Source organism: Cydia fagiglandana, chromosome 17 (assembly GCF_963556715.1).
Source record: "Cydia fagiglandana chromosome 17, ilCydFagi1.1, whole genome shotgun sequence".
In the NCBI taxonomy this organism is placed as follows: Eukaryota; Metazoa; Arthropoda; class Insecta; order Lepidoptera; family Tortricidae; genus Cydia; species Cydia fagiglandana.
Window position 1 is genome coordinate 7,219,546 of NC_085948.1, and position 18,687 is coordinate 7,238,232.

The 18,687-nt window shown below is 35.7% G+C and overlaps 1 protein-coding gene across 1 annotated transcript; it reads left to right on the forward strand.

The window, feature by feature from the left end:
* The first annotated feature begins 6,412 nt into the window (after positions 1–6,412).
* On the forward strand, positions 6,413–9,573 carry LOC134673011 (protein odd-skipped). The gene is made up of 3 exons (XM_063530965.1): positions 6,413–7,179; positions 7,437–8,016; positions 8,552–9,573. Exons 1-3 carry the CDS (start codon positions 7,098–7,100, stop codon positions 8,943–8,945), a joined length of 1,056 nt encoding a protein of 351 aa, XP_063387035.1. The 5' UTR covers positions 6,413–7,097; the 3' UTR covers positions 8,946–9,573.
* Positions 9,574–18,687: the final 9,114 nt, after the last annotated feature.

Here is an 18,687-nt window from a genome sequence, read left to right on the forward strand (position 1 = left end):
TTGATAACGCGTAACAAAACGATACATTAAAGCAATACAAAATTCAAAAACGATAGTCAAAATTTAACCCTTCCACAGGGTTCGGACCTGGGTGATCTAGCCTAATATACATATACATATTCGGCTAGATCACCCACATCATGTTATATATATGTATTTTTTTAGGTATTAGTTTTAGTTTTGTAGGTAGTTTTAATTTTAGGTTACTTTTTATTCTAAGTTTGTTTTTAAGTATGTTTATGGTTTAAAAAAAAAATTAATAAATGTTCGTAATTAATGCACAAAACACCCCTTCACGACACACATGATCGGCATAACGATCTCGAAGCCGTATTGAAATAAGGAAAACAAGTAAATTGCTATATCCTAGTTAATTCTGTACCTACAGACACGTACAATACAAACGATGGACTTAAATTAAATACGTACTGCCATGAATTTGTAAGTTGGTTTTAATTTATATTAAATTTTAGGTATCGCAATTATAACGATGATCACAGTAGGAATAAGTAATGTCACCCAAATTATCTTGTACTTTGTTAAAGTTATCTTTATTTATCTCATGTTTGAACGTACCTAATTGAGGATTGAGATTACATTTTATTTTAAATGGTAAGTTTTTTCTTAACAATTTTGTTTGTTTTGACATATCTAATACATATTATGCTGTCTTTCACTTTATTTTAATAATCTTTAGACGAGAGTATAATCTCCGTGCAAACAAGAGTGCCTTTGAAACGGAAGCCAAGTGTAAACATAACATTAATACCCGTGTCGGCTACGGTTTATATTTCGTTTCATATATGTAACCTGTAATATAATGTTTTTTAAATTCATCTTAAACGTAGGTACTCGACTCTTTCCTCCGTGGGTTTTGTTGCTAGAGCAATGATTTTTTCTACACAGATTAATATTGTCAATATCTGTGTCGGACTGTTTTGCTTTTTATGATATTTTTGTTTTTAAAGCGCTAGAGCCCTTCAAAAATGGCCAAAATGGCCTAATTGACTGCCGCAATGAGAGGCGTAGTATTCAAAATTGATATCAATTGGCCAAAAAAAGCAAAACGGTCCGACACAGATAATTTCATAATCATTTAGATTTCCAAGTTTGGTTAGGATTGGTTAAGTTTTGGACGAGGAAACTGTCGAGTATACGAAACCTTGATTTTTGAGATTTTTACGCGGGATTTTTCGCCTTGTCCTTATCGCACTAGTTTTAGGAGCCGCTTCCGTTAGCGAGACGGGTATATTTCCCTAAAATATTTAAAACTCAGCTCCTGTTTCATCTTAACGGAATGGTGGCCGCTTACAGACGAAAGGAGTGCCTGGCGTCCGTTGGCTCGCTGGGTGGACGACATTTGGAAGGTAGCGGGTCACTTCTGGATGAGATTGGCTCGGGACCGGGATAAGTGGCGTACTCGAAGAGAGGACTATGCTCAGCAGTGGGCGATATATGATATATGTATGATATGATGATGATGATATTCATCTTAGCTGGATGTTATTGTTAAAATAGAACTCTTGGTCGGGTAAATCTCACACCGTTTGGGACAGCCGCCGAAAATATAGTACGGTCGGTTCCTCAACTACATACATACATACTAAATGTATAGAAAAGTGGATACATATGTTAGGGAACCGATGTAGGTACCTAAAAATGTTTAAAGTCTTCGTTAAAAAAACACTTGGTCATGTAGAAAACACGCTTGACAATTACGTACTTACCTATAAGCAAGACGTACCCTGATGCAGGCGTGGCTCACTCCGCGATTTCGTCGACTTGCTACAGGTAGCTCTAGTACATGCGTTCGGTCCCAATTTTGGGGTTTGCCATAAGCCGCGCTGTCGCCACCTAGCGGCCATATCTGTGCTGATCGTGATACTGGCAGAGTTCGAGAAAACAACATAAAGTACGTACATAATATACAACAGCAAATACTTAAGTTGAAAAGGAAAACTTACCTAATGCTGGTAAACAATCTTTATTAAAACTTCCTGTCCATAAACATATTTAAACAGCATGATTATTGGAAAATCCATAACCTCAAAGGCTATGACGCGTTATCTTAGGTACGTAGTACGTAGAAGCGAACCTTGAAAAATGAACCGAACCCAAATTCTGTATGTTTTCGGTTATCTTAACGAGCACTTGTATTATTCTACATGTCACTGCCTCCTTCTGCAGTTTGTATGGTAGCAGAAGTCTCCATGAAGGCAAAATGACAGTACAATTAGGCATGTTCTCTCGCAGGTACCTACGAGTTTCAAACACACATAGGCGATCATCGAGGTTGGTTCCAGAAGTCGTTGGATATCTTAAGTTGCATTCATCATCATCATCATCTCAGCCATAAGACGTCCGCTGCTGAACATAGGCCTCCCCCTTATGGGGGGTGAATGCCATAATCGCCACGCTTGGCAGGTGGGTTGGCGATCGCAGTCGAGTACACCGAATTTGAGGGACGCTGCTGCCCGTCCATCGGTGGTCTTGGACGTAGTTTAAGGACATACCCGGGTCCAAGTTGCATTAACTGAGGAAAATAGGCAATAAAAACGTATGACTTATTCGCATGCCAAAACGTTGTACAAGCTTAAGATTAAACAAAGCCCCATAACATAAAGATGACCGTAGATTTGATTTGCTAACATAATCCTTACTAAGCATCGTTACAACTAACATCTAGACTCAACAAGGTGTCTAGTGGCAACGCGCAGCTGGCATAAATTGAAACTAAAGATTCTAATCACCACTCAAGCTCAGACAATTATAACGCTTAGGATGTTTAGATTGGGGTTGAAATCGCGTGGGACACTTTCGAGTTGTAGTATGATTTGGTTGCGTGGTTTAATGTTTGCGTCGGCGCTTTTGATCGCGGCACAAAAGGCGCCGCGATGGGTCGTGTGTCCATCGCCCACCTGACCTATGTTTGCAGTGGGCCATCAAAAACGCTCATGTCGTGAAACATGGTGACATGCGTCCAATATGTGCGGATGATAGGGTTGGCAGAGTTTGATACTCGCGTACACAGTTTACAGATTAAATATCTATTACTATTTTTTTCCTATTAGATATAGGCACCTACTAACTAAATCATTTATTAGGGACTACTACGAAGCGTTTCTTTGATTTTAAATGGCAAATTGGTATGACATCACACCTACCTACCGTGGAGAAAACTCATTTATTGTAAAATAAGTGTTATACCGGGTGTGGCCTGTAACATGAGCAAATAATTAAAACATAGATTGCACTCCTAAAACGGTGACACTTTTGTTCAACAACTTTTAAAAATTATGAAGTTTTTAGACTCACTATTTTTCATATAAAATAAATATTATCTTCAATGGACGCCATCGGCACGCCATTTCATTGTGATTGACGTTGCTTGTCACACCTTAAACAAAACAAAATTCGCAATACATTGCGTCTTACATTGCGTTTTATTTAAAGTGTATTTAAATTAAAACCACAATTTATTTTTAAAAGTCGCAGAACAAATGTTGGTCAGTATGAGGAGTACAGCCTACAGTTTAAATTTTTGCTCATATTACAGGCCACACCCGGTAAAATGAATACAAAAAAAAAATTAAGTACAAGTAAAAACTAAAGCTAAAAAATTAAAAATACCTATCAAAATTTTGCGCGCGTGGTAAGGTGGCAGACGCATCACGCAGACCTATACACAAACAATTCTAAAAAGTACTCATTCCATGTATTAAGTACATTTCATTTGAATAAACTTGATAAGATAAAATAAAATAAATACTACTTATGAGCCACTAAATAATGAGAAAAAATATCAATTTCATACTTTAGCCCCCATTTTGTCACATTAACTAATGACATAGGTACATTGCATCGATCACTGTTGACTAGTGCAATGCCTAAAACCATGCAGGTGCATATTAATCCTCACGCAATTATATCAATTACCTAATGAAATAAAAACATACATTAGTAATTATTGGTATCAAAAATATTCCACTTCAGTACCTCATGCCTTGAGCCTCATTAGTGAGTATATTATTAGTTAGTTTTTGAGTAATTTTTCGAGTTTCATCAGCCTTACATTCTATATTTTTGACGTACCTATATATTCGTGGGAGTTTGAAGAAATAGCGAAAATTTTTGAGAATAATCACTGCATAATTTTATAACAAATTTTTCGATATTGCTGCTCAATATTAGAGAGAATTGAACAAAAGAGAATTTAACGGTTTTTCGTATTAAGTATCTGTAGTAGATATAATAATATATAGGTAACTACTTAGCTCTGGATCATTGGACATTTGTGTTTTACTACTTACATATTAACATTTATGAACATAGCGCCGTGTGCCTGCTATACGGCCACAATTCAAAATTTTTAATTTTCTGGATTATTGCAGATTCGTATTCAAAATTGTTCAATTTACGACCTTATTTCGAGATTAGTTCTATTAGGTTAAGATACTCCGGGGTTTTGGGTGCGGCAATGGTTTTGTGTATTTTATAACTTTGTTAGGTAGTAATTGTAAAATAACTATTTTACATTTTGAATTTTATGGTTTGGTAACTAACAAACTATGAATTAGAAATATGTATTAGTAAGTTCCAAATGTGCTTAAGTATTGTTGTGTATTAATAGCCAGGGGTATTCTTATGAAATGCATTAACGTACCAGTAAACGTTTGACAACCCTAAGCTAACACGAGAGACGCCTTTATCATACCCATGTCGAGGACGACGAATGTAAAATGACATTGATTATTAAAATCATAAGCCGACGAAATAATACAGTCGAAAATTATCGCTGTCGTGTTGTTCACAGATTCAAATGGAGTTAGGTATAATTTCATTTATGATATATCAATCAAGTACTTAACCTACCTACGTTTGTATACCTACTCGTATGTATCTTAAATCGCAATACGTACTATTTCGTGACCGCGTTATTGTGTTTCTTGTTTTATTTATTTATTTATTTTTCTCGCGAATAAACGCTCTCTATTCTCTATTGTATTCTATTCCCTATTCAATAATCTATGAAATAACAATTTTGTATGTGTCTTTTAAAATATAGGAGGATTTGGAGCATATATACCGCATCATTTCACAGCATTAAGTATATGCTACCTACTCATGTATGTACCTACTCTACAGTAATTCAAAGAATTGCATACATGACATACATCAAACAGATGTACAGAGAATAGGTTCCTCGGTATGATAATAAAGTAACATTGTTAGGCAATAGGTACCTAAACCCAAAGAGAAAAATATATGTAGGTACCTAAGTATAAATCTTTACTATAATCTGGAAGAAGTAAAACATAAAGTCACACTCTTATGTGAAGTAAAGGAGTCAGAGGTAGAAGAATTATGCCCACCCCATACTTGAGTAAAAAAATATATAATATTTAGTATGATGCACTTATACTAATAGTCTGGACCTTATCAGTCTAAACTCTAAGGAATTCGCAAGTCATTAGGAAACGCCGGATAACCCCAACACCTTTGCATTTTAATTGTTTCACTGTAACACTGTGACACGATATGTGATCAATTAAGACTGTGGAAATAAGATTAATTAAATAAGCTATTAGTTCATACACTAATTGATTTGTTCGTTTGATCATTAGATATTATTGAATTGATTATTAAGATGAATAAACGAATTGATTAATGATATCTTAAGTGATAACATGTGATCTGATGTTAAAGATATGTAGAGTTTAAAATAACTGCATACTATTGAAGGAAAAAGTGTGGAAACACCATAAACATTCAATTTCTATAATGGCACTTTAAAAAACGGACCTGTCAAACTCGGTGTAGATTTAGACGATGTCTGTCTTTTCAATATTCTGAGGTAACAATACTTACCTACCTATAGTTTGATGTATATATTAGAAATTGAAATACTTAAATAATATTTAATGCTACTAATGAAACTTTACTTATACATTAGAGAAAATAACGATATTGTTTAGGATCTTTTTGACCTACCTAATGTCTACTACGATGGCTTTTACTATTTATTGACACTGAGTAACTATAACGAATTCCATATTCATTTTATTTAGTTTACCGAATCTAACAATATTTTATATGCTGGCCTGTTCATAAATATGTAGATAAATTCCTTTTAGGTATTCATCACATGTAGGGTTAGTTATATGTATAGTTGGTAGAGCTAATGATGTATCAGATGAAATTTACAGATTAAGCTGACCGAGTGAAAAATGTTCTCCTAAATACTACCATACTTATATTTTAAAACCTATACCAAATAGATAAAAAAAAACAACTACAACCCGAATCTACGTTTACATATGAAAGTATGTTATGTAGTTAGGGTCAAAGCTACACACATGTAGAGGTACTTAATCCTTGGTTGGTCGTTAAGTAATAGCACTCTTCGCTTTTCAGAATCTTTAGTTCCCTTACAATATCGAAAAACGTTTGTTACAGTACGGTTTCACCGAACAAACTAAAGACTAAACAAATCGGCCAATTAGTCCATACAAATGATTCAGCTTTCACTACTAAGGCTATCGTGATACCTAGCTGCAATAAAACGTTTCAAAGGGACCGAACAAAACCCGGCATACAAAGACTTGCCTACGAAACGCAATTAGTAGAGCAATCCGCTCACCTAATAGCTTCACTCGGGACGCTGTGTCACCAAAATTTTGCATTGAGCTAATCCAGAACAGCGTAAGAAAACAAGCTTTAGTATGAAAAGGTCTAAGGTTGGACGATGAAATTGGGAGCATAGGGCTTAGTGGAGTCGTTGAAGTTGGTTGTTAAAGCGATTCGCGATTATTGCCGATCGATTCCGAAGGCAGTGCTCGGTAGGCCCCGCCTCCTGGGAGGGCAGCTGCTTCGGGAGCCGAGCCGACACAGGCGCCGGCCGCGCGGCGCGTTTGATCTCCCCCTCCCGGCCCCACGCGCAAACGCAGGCCCCGATAACGAACGCACACAAACTCATAACGCTCCGCGCTCTCCCCCAAGCAGGTTGTGTCGAAACCGGTTTACAGACGCATACAGTGAAGTGCTAAAGACACAGTGCCCTAGTGTTTAGTTTTGTTTGGACATTTTTGTTTGTGGAAATGGAAGATAAGCCATACAGTGTGGACAGTTCTGACGATTTCGTTATTGAAGAAGAGGAAGAACAAATCGAGGACAACCACAGTAAGTTTGTGCTTTTTAAATAGTTTTGGATAGTTTCTTTCTTTTTATTTACATTACCATTTAAAGTTTATTTATTTATGTGTGGAGAATTAAGAGTAAATAAATACTAAACTTTAATTTTTCCTTAGTAATTCCATATATCAAATTTAGAAATTAGTTTGTGATAAACTTTGATTTGTTATTCAATCATAGTAATATAAATCCGTAAATAAAGTGGGCAAATGCGATTATGTTTTAAATGTATATTTTTTCAACAGGCTATCCTCCAGACTTTCCGATCGAAGCTTTGGTGAAGCTCGAGCGTCCGTCGCCTCCTCTGCCGACGCCGCCGCATACGCCCACCGACGACACGCCTCCGGCAGTCGTCATCTCCCGCCACCAGCCCCCCGTGTGGCCACCCGCTCCACACTACCCCACCTACCCCCGGCCAGCCATGCAGACACCCTACCCTTACGAGAAAGCTCCAGTCCCGAATTACTCGCACCCTGCGATGTCTGCCTACGTCCAAGCTCAAGTTGCGACCCTACCCCCGACGGCTCCATACCACGCCATGTTGGTCAACCAGTGGATCAGAAACGCGGCCTTGTATCATCATTCATTAAGATACCCGGGAGCGATGGCACAGAGAATGCCAGGAAGAAATCCGCCCCCGATGAGGGCTCCCGGTGTGCCCGGCACGCGCCCTAAGAAACAATTCATCTGCAAATATTGCAACCGCCAGTTCACCAAATCTTACAATCTGCTCATCCACGAAAGGACTCACACCGACGAGAGGCCCTACTCCTGTGACATATGCGGAAAGGCTTTCAGAAGACAGGACCATCTAAGAGACCATAGGTAAGATATCGATAATTCATTACACCTTGATATAATGCCTCGTGCTCGGACAATATAATGGCCCATAAAACGCTATTAGTAATCAATTGTTATCACAATAACCACAAATTAAATTTAACTTCCACTTCTAATAGAAACCAGGTGATTTAAGATGTTTCAAGAAAGCATTGTTGACGATAAGAGGTAAAAAAAAGAATTAAAAGTTTACCTTTTTGTGAGGTCGCGACGCGGCGGGCGCACGCGTCCCAAGAACCGGTTAGGATTTTTACGATCACCATATCTGTTTCGCTCCGCCGTCGAACAAATTACATGTTATATTTCTTCGCTTTTACGAGACAAACTTTTTCCTCCCAAATTCATTACCCGTCTAATGTGTCCGTAATGTAGAATTACCTCAATTTTCATTTGAAACGGTTATTATTCCGTCGCCTTATTGAGCCATAAATACTGCTAGGTGTTTGTTTACTTTTCACGCCTCTTATGTGAGAATGAGGAGAAAGTTTAAAATACTTACTGTTCTTTTTCTGTTTTCCAGGTACATTCACTCGAAGGAGAAGCCGTTCAAATGCAACGAGTGCGGTAAAGGATTCTGCCAATCCCGAACTCTGGCGGTGCACAAAATTTTGCACATGGAGGAATCTCCCCACAAATGCCCAGTTTGCAGCAAGAGTTTCAACCAAAGATCCAACCTGAAGACCCATCTGTTGACGCACAGTGACGCCAACAAACATCACTTGGAACACCTCGAGGGATGCCAGGAGGTGTCATCCACAAGCCATCCTGAGAACTCTTTACTTGATCTCTCTCAGAAACCTTCCGCACCGCTGCAGTCCTACCAACAACAGCCTGAAGTTAGTGCTCAACAATCACCTGTCGACGCGCCAAAGAAGACATTAGGATTTTCTATAGAAGATATCATGAAGCGTTAATATGTCTAAGAATGTATTTATAGCTTTGTTACAAGCTGTACATTGCTTATTCAAGATCTTACGTAGTATCACTTGCTAGTTACTGATTTAGAATTTCTTTATGTCAAGTGATTACTTGATTAGATGCATTCTAATTTTTTACCAAAGAAATTTAATTTCGACTGATTATTTCCAATAGAGACACATCTGTAATGAGCATCCTGAGTTGAAATAACCATGTAGTTAAGATACAAATACATTTAGAAATTAGGTCCTCGTTTCATCTCTGTAAAGACTGAAATATTTGTTTTAGTATATAATTATTGTTGTTATGTTTTCTTTGAAGTTTATTTTATTGTGATAGTCTTACTACTTAATTAGATTTAAGTACAAACTAAAGTTACCGAAAAGTATTACCTTTGTTTTAAGTACCTACATCATTTATTCCAAATTATGTGGCTATGACAGTTTTGATCATATTCAAATTGATATACATAATGATCGTAGTGTGTTTGAATATCTGGTTAGTTGTAATTTGTACATTCCTGTAAATATATTTGTAAATTATTTTAAGTCATTATAAGTTAAGTCGACGAGGCTATATTAAAAATCTTAATTATGAAGAGAAGTACATGGAGTGGAAAATTTATTTCCTTGTTTTATTTTACCCATAAAACTACTTGCTACAAATTGTACATTAAGAACTTAGATGAAGAAAAAAAACACAAACTAGATCAGGCAAGCAATTTAGATGCTACCTACTATAATGTAATATGAAATTCTAAATAGGTACCTGGTGCCTAACTTAATTTGTAGTAGGTACTAGCATTTTCTCATTGAGTCAAATTTAAATCTTGTAGAATGCAGTCAACCGACATACCTTTTCAAGCAATGTTGTTTATCAGTTTCATTAAAATAGGCCTTTAGTTTATACACAATCAGCCGAGCTAGTACATCGAGACGAGATAGATTACCCGTCCCTCTTTAATTAGCATAGAAAAAGATGGGTAATCTATCTCGCCGCGAGATACTGTCACGCTAATTATGTGCTAGGCCTACTGAGTAGAATTATATTCGCTGCAGCTTATGACTTACTTTGCGAGAAATTGTAACAGACTGCATACATGTCCTTTCACATAACCATCTAACATTACGGAGTCATAATTTATCATTACCTAAAATCGTACAAAAAAATAATGGCCGTAAAGATAGCGTGACGTACTGTAACTACCATTATAAGATGAACTATGACATTATAGTTTTATTACCGTTACACAGACAGACAGATAAATATTGCAATACAAAAACGATTATAATTATAGGGCCGTACATTATGAAACGATAATCAACTTAGATGATTGAAAGTGGTTTGCGAAAGGAATATTCGTGACGGTTAGAGCAGTAATATTTGGTAACATTATGTCTAAGGAGTCATTAATAAATTAATTGGGTTTATCGGCCATTGTTTTAATAAAAGTTGCATGTTTTGAGGAGACATGCTCTTATTCAGGACATAAGCTCAGAGTAGTGCGTTTTGGCTTTGGGTATCCATATTCTTCACCAATTTTTACTATGGGTATAATGTATTTATTTATACTCTTTAATATTATCACACAAAAGAAAACACATCGTACCTACAAAAGGCAGATTTGATGTTACATATAATATAAGGCATTGGCAAATGCTCTACCTCCAACCTCCGGCTGTTTGTAGACTTTAGGAATTGCTACTTAAATAACTACTATTAAATCTAAATAATAATAAGTTATGTTTGACTTTAATAATAATAGAAAATACCGTCAATAACGATTTAGCAGCTAACAAAATAAAAACTTGACGTACCTAATGGTAAACGGTTACGGTCTATAAAATAACCAAACCCTCAAAACAACCAAATCAGAATTCTAAATTAAATACCTACTATAAAAATCTTGATCAACAAAACCAATTTCATCTAAATAATAAAGTCACACAGTATACAGAAACGATTTTCATTTATTATTATGGGTCTCCAAAACGGCTCATAATAGGCGAAGTATGATTAAACCCAATTTGGGTCGGAAAGTTGGAATTACATATTAAATTATATTCCCCACGGGTTGGTGGCGCCACCTAGTTCCGTATGGCTGAACTGAGCGATGTCATCTGTCGCGACGCGATGTCGCTACGGGTAGCGGAATATTCAGAATCTCAATCCAGCGGTGATCTTATGTTAGGGATACATTTAGGTATTTTGAATTGAGACCGTCGGTCCTTGGAATTTTATCTAAGCATTGGCATCGAATGTATAGGCATATCAAAATATTAACAATACTCGTATTATTACATACATGTTTTTAAAATTATTATTGCTAAGTATCACATTAATGCTAATTTTGCATATTTTTTTTATTATTAAGTATTAATTTTTTATGTTGGCTGACTAGGCAATCGTTAATGATATGAGTTGTATTTACAATTTGATACTAAAAAGTCGCTACTTGAGAGGAATATTTAGTTAAACCAAATAATTTCATAAATATAGAGTCATTCGCGCAACGTTTTTGCGGACTAAAATTTTTAGATGTATATGTATAAAACCGATGACATATACTTAACCTTGAAACCGCCAAACTATTTCGCGATCAAAGGCATTTCGTGTGAACCGATTAGATTTCTCCAATTTAATTGCGTAAATGACTAATTTCGCCCGTCTTAGATTGATGACTGAAGTCTTAACGCCCGCAATTTGCCAGTCAATGGAAATTGCAACGATCCTTCTGATTGAGCTCTAATCGCGCTCGAATTGGTCGAATTCGAGAATCGACCCAAACATTTTCCCATGACTATTTCGATTTTTTTTTATCGCGGATATATAATTGACCTAAGATTAAAAAAAAAAATGGATCATGGTAAGGTAAAATAATACTACTTCAAAAGAATATGAAATAGTCAGGTAATAAAATAATACAGATATTCAAATACGTTAATAAGGACGTTAAAGTTTATATTTTTTTATCACTTTTATTATTTTACATTTTGTGTAACAAGGAAGAGGAAAGAGTGAAGTACGTTTTGACTATTAATTTTGAAAACAATAATTACATGTTTAATTTCAATGGGTAGCGTTACTTAAAAATACAGCTTTAAATCTTTCTTTTGTTCCAATTAAAAGCAATTCAGGAAGGATAATAGTCGAATTTCGAGAAACCACTGCCATATTTCACGTGATTTAGTCTGTCAGTATTACTGACTGACGCTGTCTTGATTTATGAACGATCTTTACTGATTTATTGAACTAAATTCAGGCAGTTCTATTCAATTATAGGAAATCAATCTAGTTTATATCATGTTACGGTAGCTAGGTTTGATTATGATCGTAGATCATAAAATAATTGAAAATAGTGATCATGACGGAATTTTATTAAAAATTGAACGATTACTTTACACACCTACACAGAGACATTCCATATTCTTTTTAAAGCTTTTCACGGGAGTAACTATTATTATAGGGGAGACCGAGGTGAGTTGTGACAGAGGAGAGTTGGACATTGTCGATTTTTTGGAATCTAATAACTGTTAGTGAGCTTTCGACAGTGTGCGTTTGTTAGCTCGCAACTTGAACTAACAAACGCGCGCTATTGCGACCTAGTTTTTAGTTAAGTAATAGATTCCAAAAAATAGACAGTGTCACAACTCTCCTCTGTCACAACTCACCTCGGTCTCCCTTAATTAACTAAGCTGCATTTAGTTGAGCTTTTATTTCTTATTCAATATTTATACAAGTTGTACTTCTCTAAAATATGTCTGATTGTCGCCATCTTTTTGTTGCTTAAATTCCTTGAGCACTTTTTATTATACCAGCGGTCGATCTCGTGCCATACTCCTGAATTAACGAAAAAAACTAACTGTACTCTAATGGCTGCTACTTGGGTCATAGCCATTACCAACACGCATGAAATAATCTACAAAACTTTTGACATACGGCGTCCTTAGTAACAGAAAGTAATAAGTGACTTTATCTCCGATATTAAGATAGAACTTTGTGTTTTTAAGTGCGTGATAACAATAAAATGTACCCTAATGAAGATTCTCCCTCTGGCGCTCGTAACGACCATCTGAAGTAGCACACAAAAAATTGGTGAATTATATAAAGATTTATTACGACTTAGACAATAATTGTCTTATACCGATATTTTTGAAGGAGATTTATGTTTTGGCTCTAAGCTATGTTTCTTTTTGGGTAATTTTAATGATTTTATCGCGTGGTTTGATGTATTGTTGGATTGGGATTGGGTTTGAAAAACTAGAGCAGTGGCTGGTTCTATGACTTAAAGATCTTACAAACCCCAACGGCCTCGCCATTTTGAAAAAAAAATGCAAAACTGAATCGACAAAAAAACAGTTTTATAGGAAAGTATTAAACCTTACTTTACAATCAACCAGAGTTCGATATCAAGGCGCAAACGCAAAGGCTTGGTTAAAAAGTAATTATGTCATCTAGCATTTATATTATACTCGTAATTAGAATGATAAGAATCCTGTCAATAAAACCACCACCGAAAAGGTATTGCATATTTTGGAATTTTCGGAATTTAAATTCCGAGCATCCCCTTCGTATTCCCATCGTCGCACGCGCAGCCTCCACGAACACGCGATGCTGCTCATTGCCAGCTGGCAGCCAGAGGGATAACGTGTGTTAAGAAACCACAATCATACAGTTTTGTGAGAGCTAACAATGAAATAAAAACGTTTTTTTTGGGGAAACTGTATTTGACATACAGGGTGACATTTGAGTCGTGATCAGTAATATCTATATATACAGTGTGTTTTTTTTAAGTGGGATAGTATGGGGAAATCCTAAAGTATAAGAGATACAGGGAAACTGTCTTAGGAAACATTAGGTACTTTTTTGTGAAAAAAAAATTGGTATAGTCAAAATTTTGGTCAAGTGTGAGTTGTCCCTAAGAATGATTAATTTTGATGAAATTTTTTTTTGACGCACATCTACTCAGTTTCATGAGGGGATCATTTTATTGTATGGGAAGAAAAAAATCGGGACAGCAGAAGTTAGGTAAATTTAATAAAATAATTTTACATTAAAGTAAATGTTCAAAGTGGCCTCCCTCTTGTCGAATGCAGGCACGAGCGCGTTTCAGAACACCTCTGGTAGCTTTAGACAAGGCGTTGTGATGTATGTTGTTCAAATGATAATGCACTGCGTCTTTTAACTCTTGTACCGAGTTGTAAGTATCTGCATAAATTCGACCTTTAAGGTACCCCCAAATGAAAAAATCCAACGGTGTTAAATCGGGTGAACGTGGTGGCCATTTAATAGGGCCATTTGTGCCCATCCAGCGATCAAGAAAATGTTCATTTAAAAACTGTTTCGTAGCGATACTATTGTGGGCAGGGGCGCCGTCTTGTTGGTAGATGATATTATTCAAATTATTTAATGGAATTGCCATATCTACTAAATCCACAGCCATGTTTAATATTTCCTGATATTTTTGACTATTCAATGTTCCATGGTAAATTTTAATGGCAAAGATTTTATTATCTAATATTGCACACCAACAATTAAAGGAAAAGCGGACCTGGTTATGGGTTGCCGTAGTTCGGAAGGGGTTTGTACGTGCCCAAAAATGATTATTTTTTCTATTGTACATGCCATTGTTTGAAAAATTGCATTCATCTGTCCAAATAATCCGGCTTGGAAAAGACGGGTTTCTAATCGAGCATGCTACAAACCACTGGCAAAATGCTAATCTCCGGTCAGTGTCTCCTGGAAGCAATGCTTGTACAAGATGACCTTCTATGTAACACTTGTACTTGTAAGCCTTCAATACCTTTCGTACTGTAGATTTATGCACACCGATAGTGTTAGCAGCTTCCCTCAATGAGGCTTTTGGGTAGGCTTCAAAATATCCTAAGATTGCGATAGTTGTAAATTCATTTATTACTGTGGCTCGTCTCTTCCGTTTTAATTTAAAACAGCCTCCCTTTCTTAAATTTTTCACCAGTTTGTCAAAAATTTTGCGGTCCGGTTGATCGCGGTCCGGATAACGTTCCCGATACCACTGTAACGCATTCACAGAGCTACGATAATTTACAAAATACAGTGAAACCTGGTTAAGTGGGACCTGAATAAGTGAGAAACCTCTATAGCTGGGACTCATGGTGCGGTCCCGACACTTTAGCACTGAATTACCTCTGTTACTGAGAAAAAACGAACCTCTATAACTGGGATTCGTTGTTGTGATTTTATAATCACATTTACCTCTATAAGTGAGACGGAGAGTGTATTTTACCTCTTTTACTGAGACTATATTTATAAGATTACATTTTCCTAATTATTTTTTAGAATTTTATAGGGAATTGACTTCTGTATCTGAGATAACGTCAATCTATGACCTCTCTAACTTGGACTTCATTGAACGATTTCCGTATTCTTGCTAACTTTTAGTCTATCCACAAATTCCGCATTTGCCTAATTGTGTCTAAACAACTTCAAACTTTGATTTAGTTAATTTATCTAAGTAGCTAAAACTACCGAAACGAAAGCTGAAATTTTGATAAGTAACAAGAAAAAATTAATTTTCATTTATTAAATTTCTAATACGCAATGAAGTCCGTATCAAATTTAATTTAATTTTGATATATCTATCCATTGGAGAATCATTCAAAATAAATTCAAAGAAATATTTAAACAGGCTTAAAACATATTTTGGGTCAAGGATTATTTTACCTTATTTAGTTTTCAAGATATTAATTTAGTAATTAATATCTTTAAAACTAAATTAAATACCTTATTAACCACCTCTATAACTGAAATATACTCTCTTCTCACCTCTATTAATGGAAACCTCTGTAAATGAGACAGAAATTTTTCTGTACCTGGCTAACTGGGAGCCTGGGTAAGTGGAAAACCTCTTTAAGTGAGACAAATTTGCTCGACCCTTGAGATCTCACTTATCCAGGTTTCACTGTATATAAACGTGAAAGACCTGACTGACTGACTGACTGACTGACTGACTGACTGACTTAAATCAACGCACAGCCCAAACCGCTGGGACCAGAAAGTCCAAATTTGGCAACTAGATTCCTTATAAGGTCTAGGGGTCCACTAAGAAAGGATTTTTCAACATTCATCCCCTAAGGGGGTTAAAAAGGGGATGAAAGTTTGTATGGGGTTAAAGTTTTCTTTTAAGCTAGGAATTTGAATCTTCGTAAAAAGATATATTATTAAAATACAAGAAAACTAATTTCAGCGTTTTTGAAAATTCATCCCCTAAGGTGGTGAAAAAGGGGTTGAAAGTTTGTATAGATATCAAACATTTTTTCGAGCGCGGGACTTGAATCTTTGTATTTGGGGATACTATTAAAAGACAATAAAAGTAATTTCAGCGTTTTGTAAAATTAATCCAACAGGGTTAAAATGGGTTTCAAAGTTTGAATCCATTACAAATGCTTTGAAACTTCTTAGAAAGACATAATAGCCGATTACAAAAAAAAAATTGCAACGTTTTTGGAAATTCAACCCCTAAGGGGGTTAAAAAGGGGATGAAAGTTCGTCTTGGGGTGTAAATTTAATTTTAAGCTAGGAACTTGAACTATTTGCAAAAAAGGTATTTAATTAAAAAACATAAAAACTAATTCAAGCATTTTTGAAAATCATCCCCCAAGGTGATGAGAAAGGGGTTGAAAGTTTGTATGAAGATCAGATATTTTGTGAGTGCGGAACTTGAATCTTTGTATAAGGGCATAGGCACCTATTATGAGAATACAAGAAAAGTAATTTCAGCAACCAACATCAAAATTCACTTGACTTAAAACTTCATACAACTTGCTAAAAAAGAAAGTACTTAATTTCAACATTGCTTGGATATGAAAATTATAGTACTAAAGATGTAAAATGATGAAGATAAGATTCCACGCGGACGAAGTCGCGGGCAACAGCTAGTGTTTCTATATAACTCCATAAACAACGAGCAATTTAATGCCCCTACTCTTACTAAAATCAGACAAGATTTTTTTTCTTTTTATGTTTATTTTTGTCATTTATTTTACTTTGTGTATATTTTACCTGTGTGTGTAATTTTGTACTTTAGTGATCAAACTCCACAAAGTTTACTTTATCATAAGTAGGTAGTCGTAATATAAATAGAGGCCGTTAAAACCCCCTATTTATACGAAAAATCTCAGTTTAACATCCCTTTCAAGCGTCATCGCACACGCAATGTGGATTGACAGCTGTCAGCACAAATCAGGGAATACAGGGCTTATATTGGGCCAATTATGGTCGCACCCACCGGGCCATGAGAAGCCAAAAGTAGACATGATGGCTAATAAAAGTTACACACCCACTATTACCGGTATGGCTATTTAAGTTTCCATGTGTTAAACTAGTCTTTGGCCGCGACTTTGTCCGCTTTAAAGCCGTTAAAAAAATTAACCCCCTTGGAATTATAAAAAGCCTTATCACTTCTATACCTTTCAAAGAACATGTGTTTAAAATTGGAACTTTTAGATTTATTAAGTATGAAAACTACTGGTTGCTCAGGGCAAGTATCTATGTACATATATGTAGGTATATGTATTTTTGGCGATTACCGTATTACGTAAAGAAGTCAGCCACTGAGATAATGAGTTACGGAACTAGGAATAAACCTTTGGAAAAGCCGTTACTGACTTATTCTTTAATTATAGTAAGTATAGGTATACTTAAAGACTTTTTTAGTAATTAAAAAGTCAACCTCTTCCCGGCGCATTAATTACTTCCTCATGTTATGACTGATATTTGTTTTGTCTTCAGTTCGACCTTGACCGTCTATTATTACCAGTTAATCGATTTTTTAATTGGACAGTGTCAAAACGTTTCCTTGTACGGTAAGGTGGGGTAAGACTGACATAGTTTATTTTGCTCGGGGCAAGACAAACAGTATGAGGATTCCTTACAAGTGATAATATTACCCCGGTGATAATCTTATTCCACCTTACCTTTACGGCTACCATCAGTTTGGCATTGACATAAACGCTAACGTGAACGTAATTTACTTTCTATGCATCTCGCTCGTACTGACATATTAGTGCGAAAGAGATATATAGAAAGTAAATTACGTTCAAAATAGCGTATATGTCAATGCCAAACTGATGGTAGCCGTACTAATGCGTCGCGTTGAAGAGTTTATCCGGAGTGTTTTCGTTTTTTAATCAAAATACATTACTGTCAATCAATCAACCAAACAAATAATTTATTTTCGGGTAGCTAAGGCTCATAGATACATAATAGATACATTATACCTACCTTACAAACTGACATAACTATATGTGTAATAATAAAAACCTTAAACACAAAAAAATAATTTTCGTGACGAAGTTTTCTGTTGCGGGATTTAAGTACCTACAGTTTTACTGATCAGTTTTGCTTTTGAATTAATTGTTTATGAATTATTATTGGCATAGTAGGTAAGTTAATTAGTCTGTAAACATAATTATATATTATAAGACATTCTTACACACACTGACAAAGTTCTCCGCATTAAGCTCAAGAAAGCCTGTTTTGTGGGTACTCAGACGACAATATATGTGTAAATAATACACAAATACCTACTTAAATACATAGCAAACAACCCCGAATCAGGAACAAATTATCAGATCTGCGAAATGATACGTAGTGATATAGGAGCATTCCATGAAATTGTCTACCGTTATCCCGTACAAACGCGAAGTTTCTGAAGATTTAAAGGTATAAGAGTTTCCTTTTCTATGACAAATGGTCAAA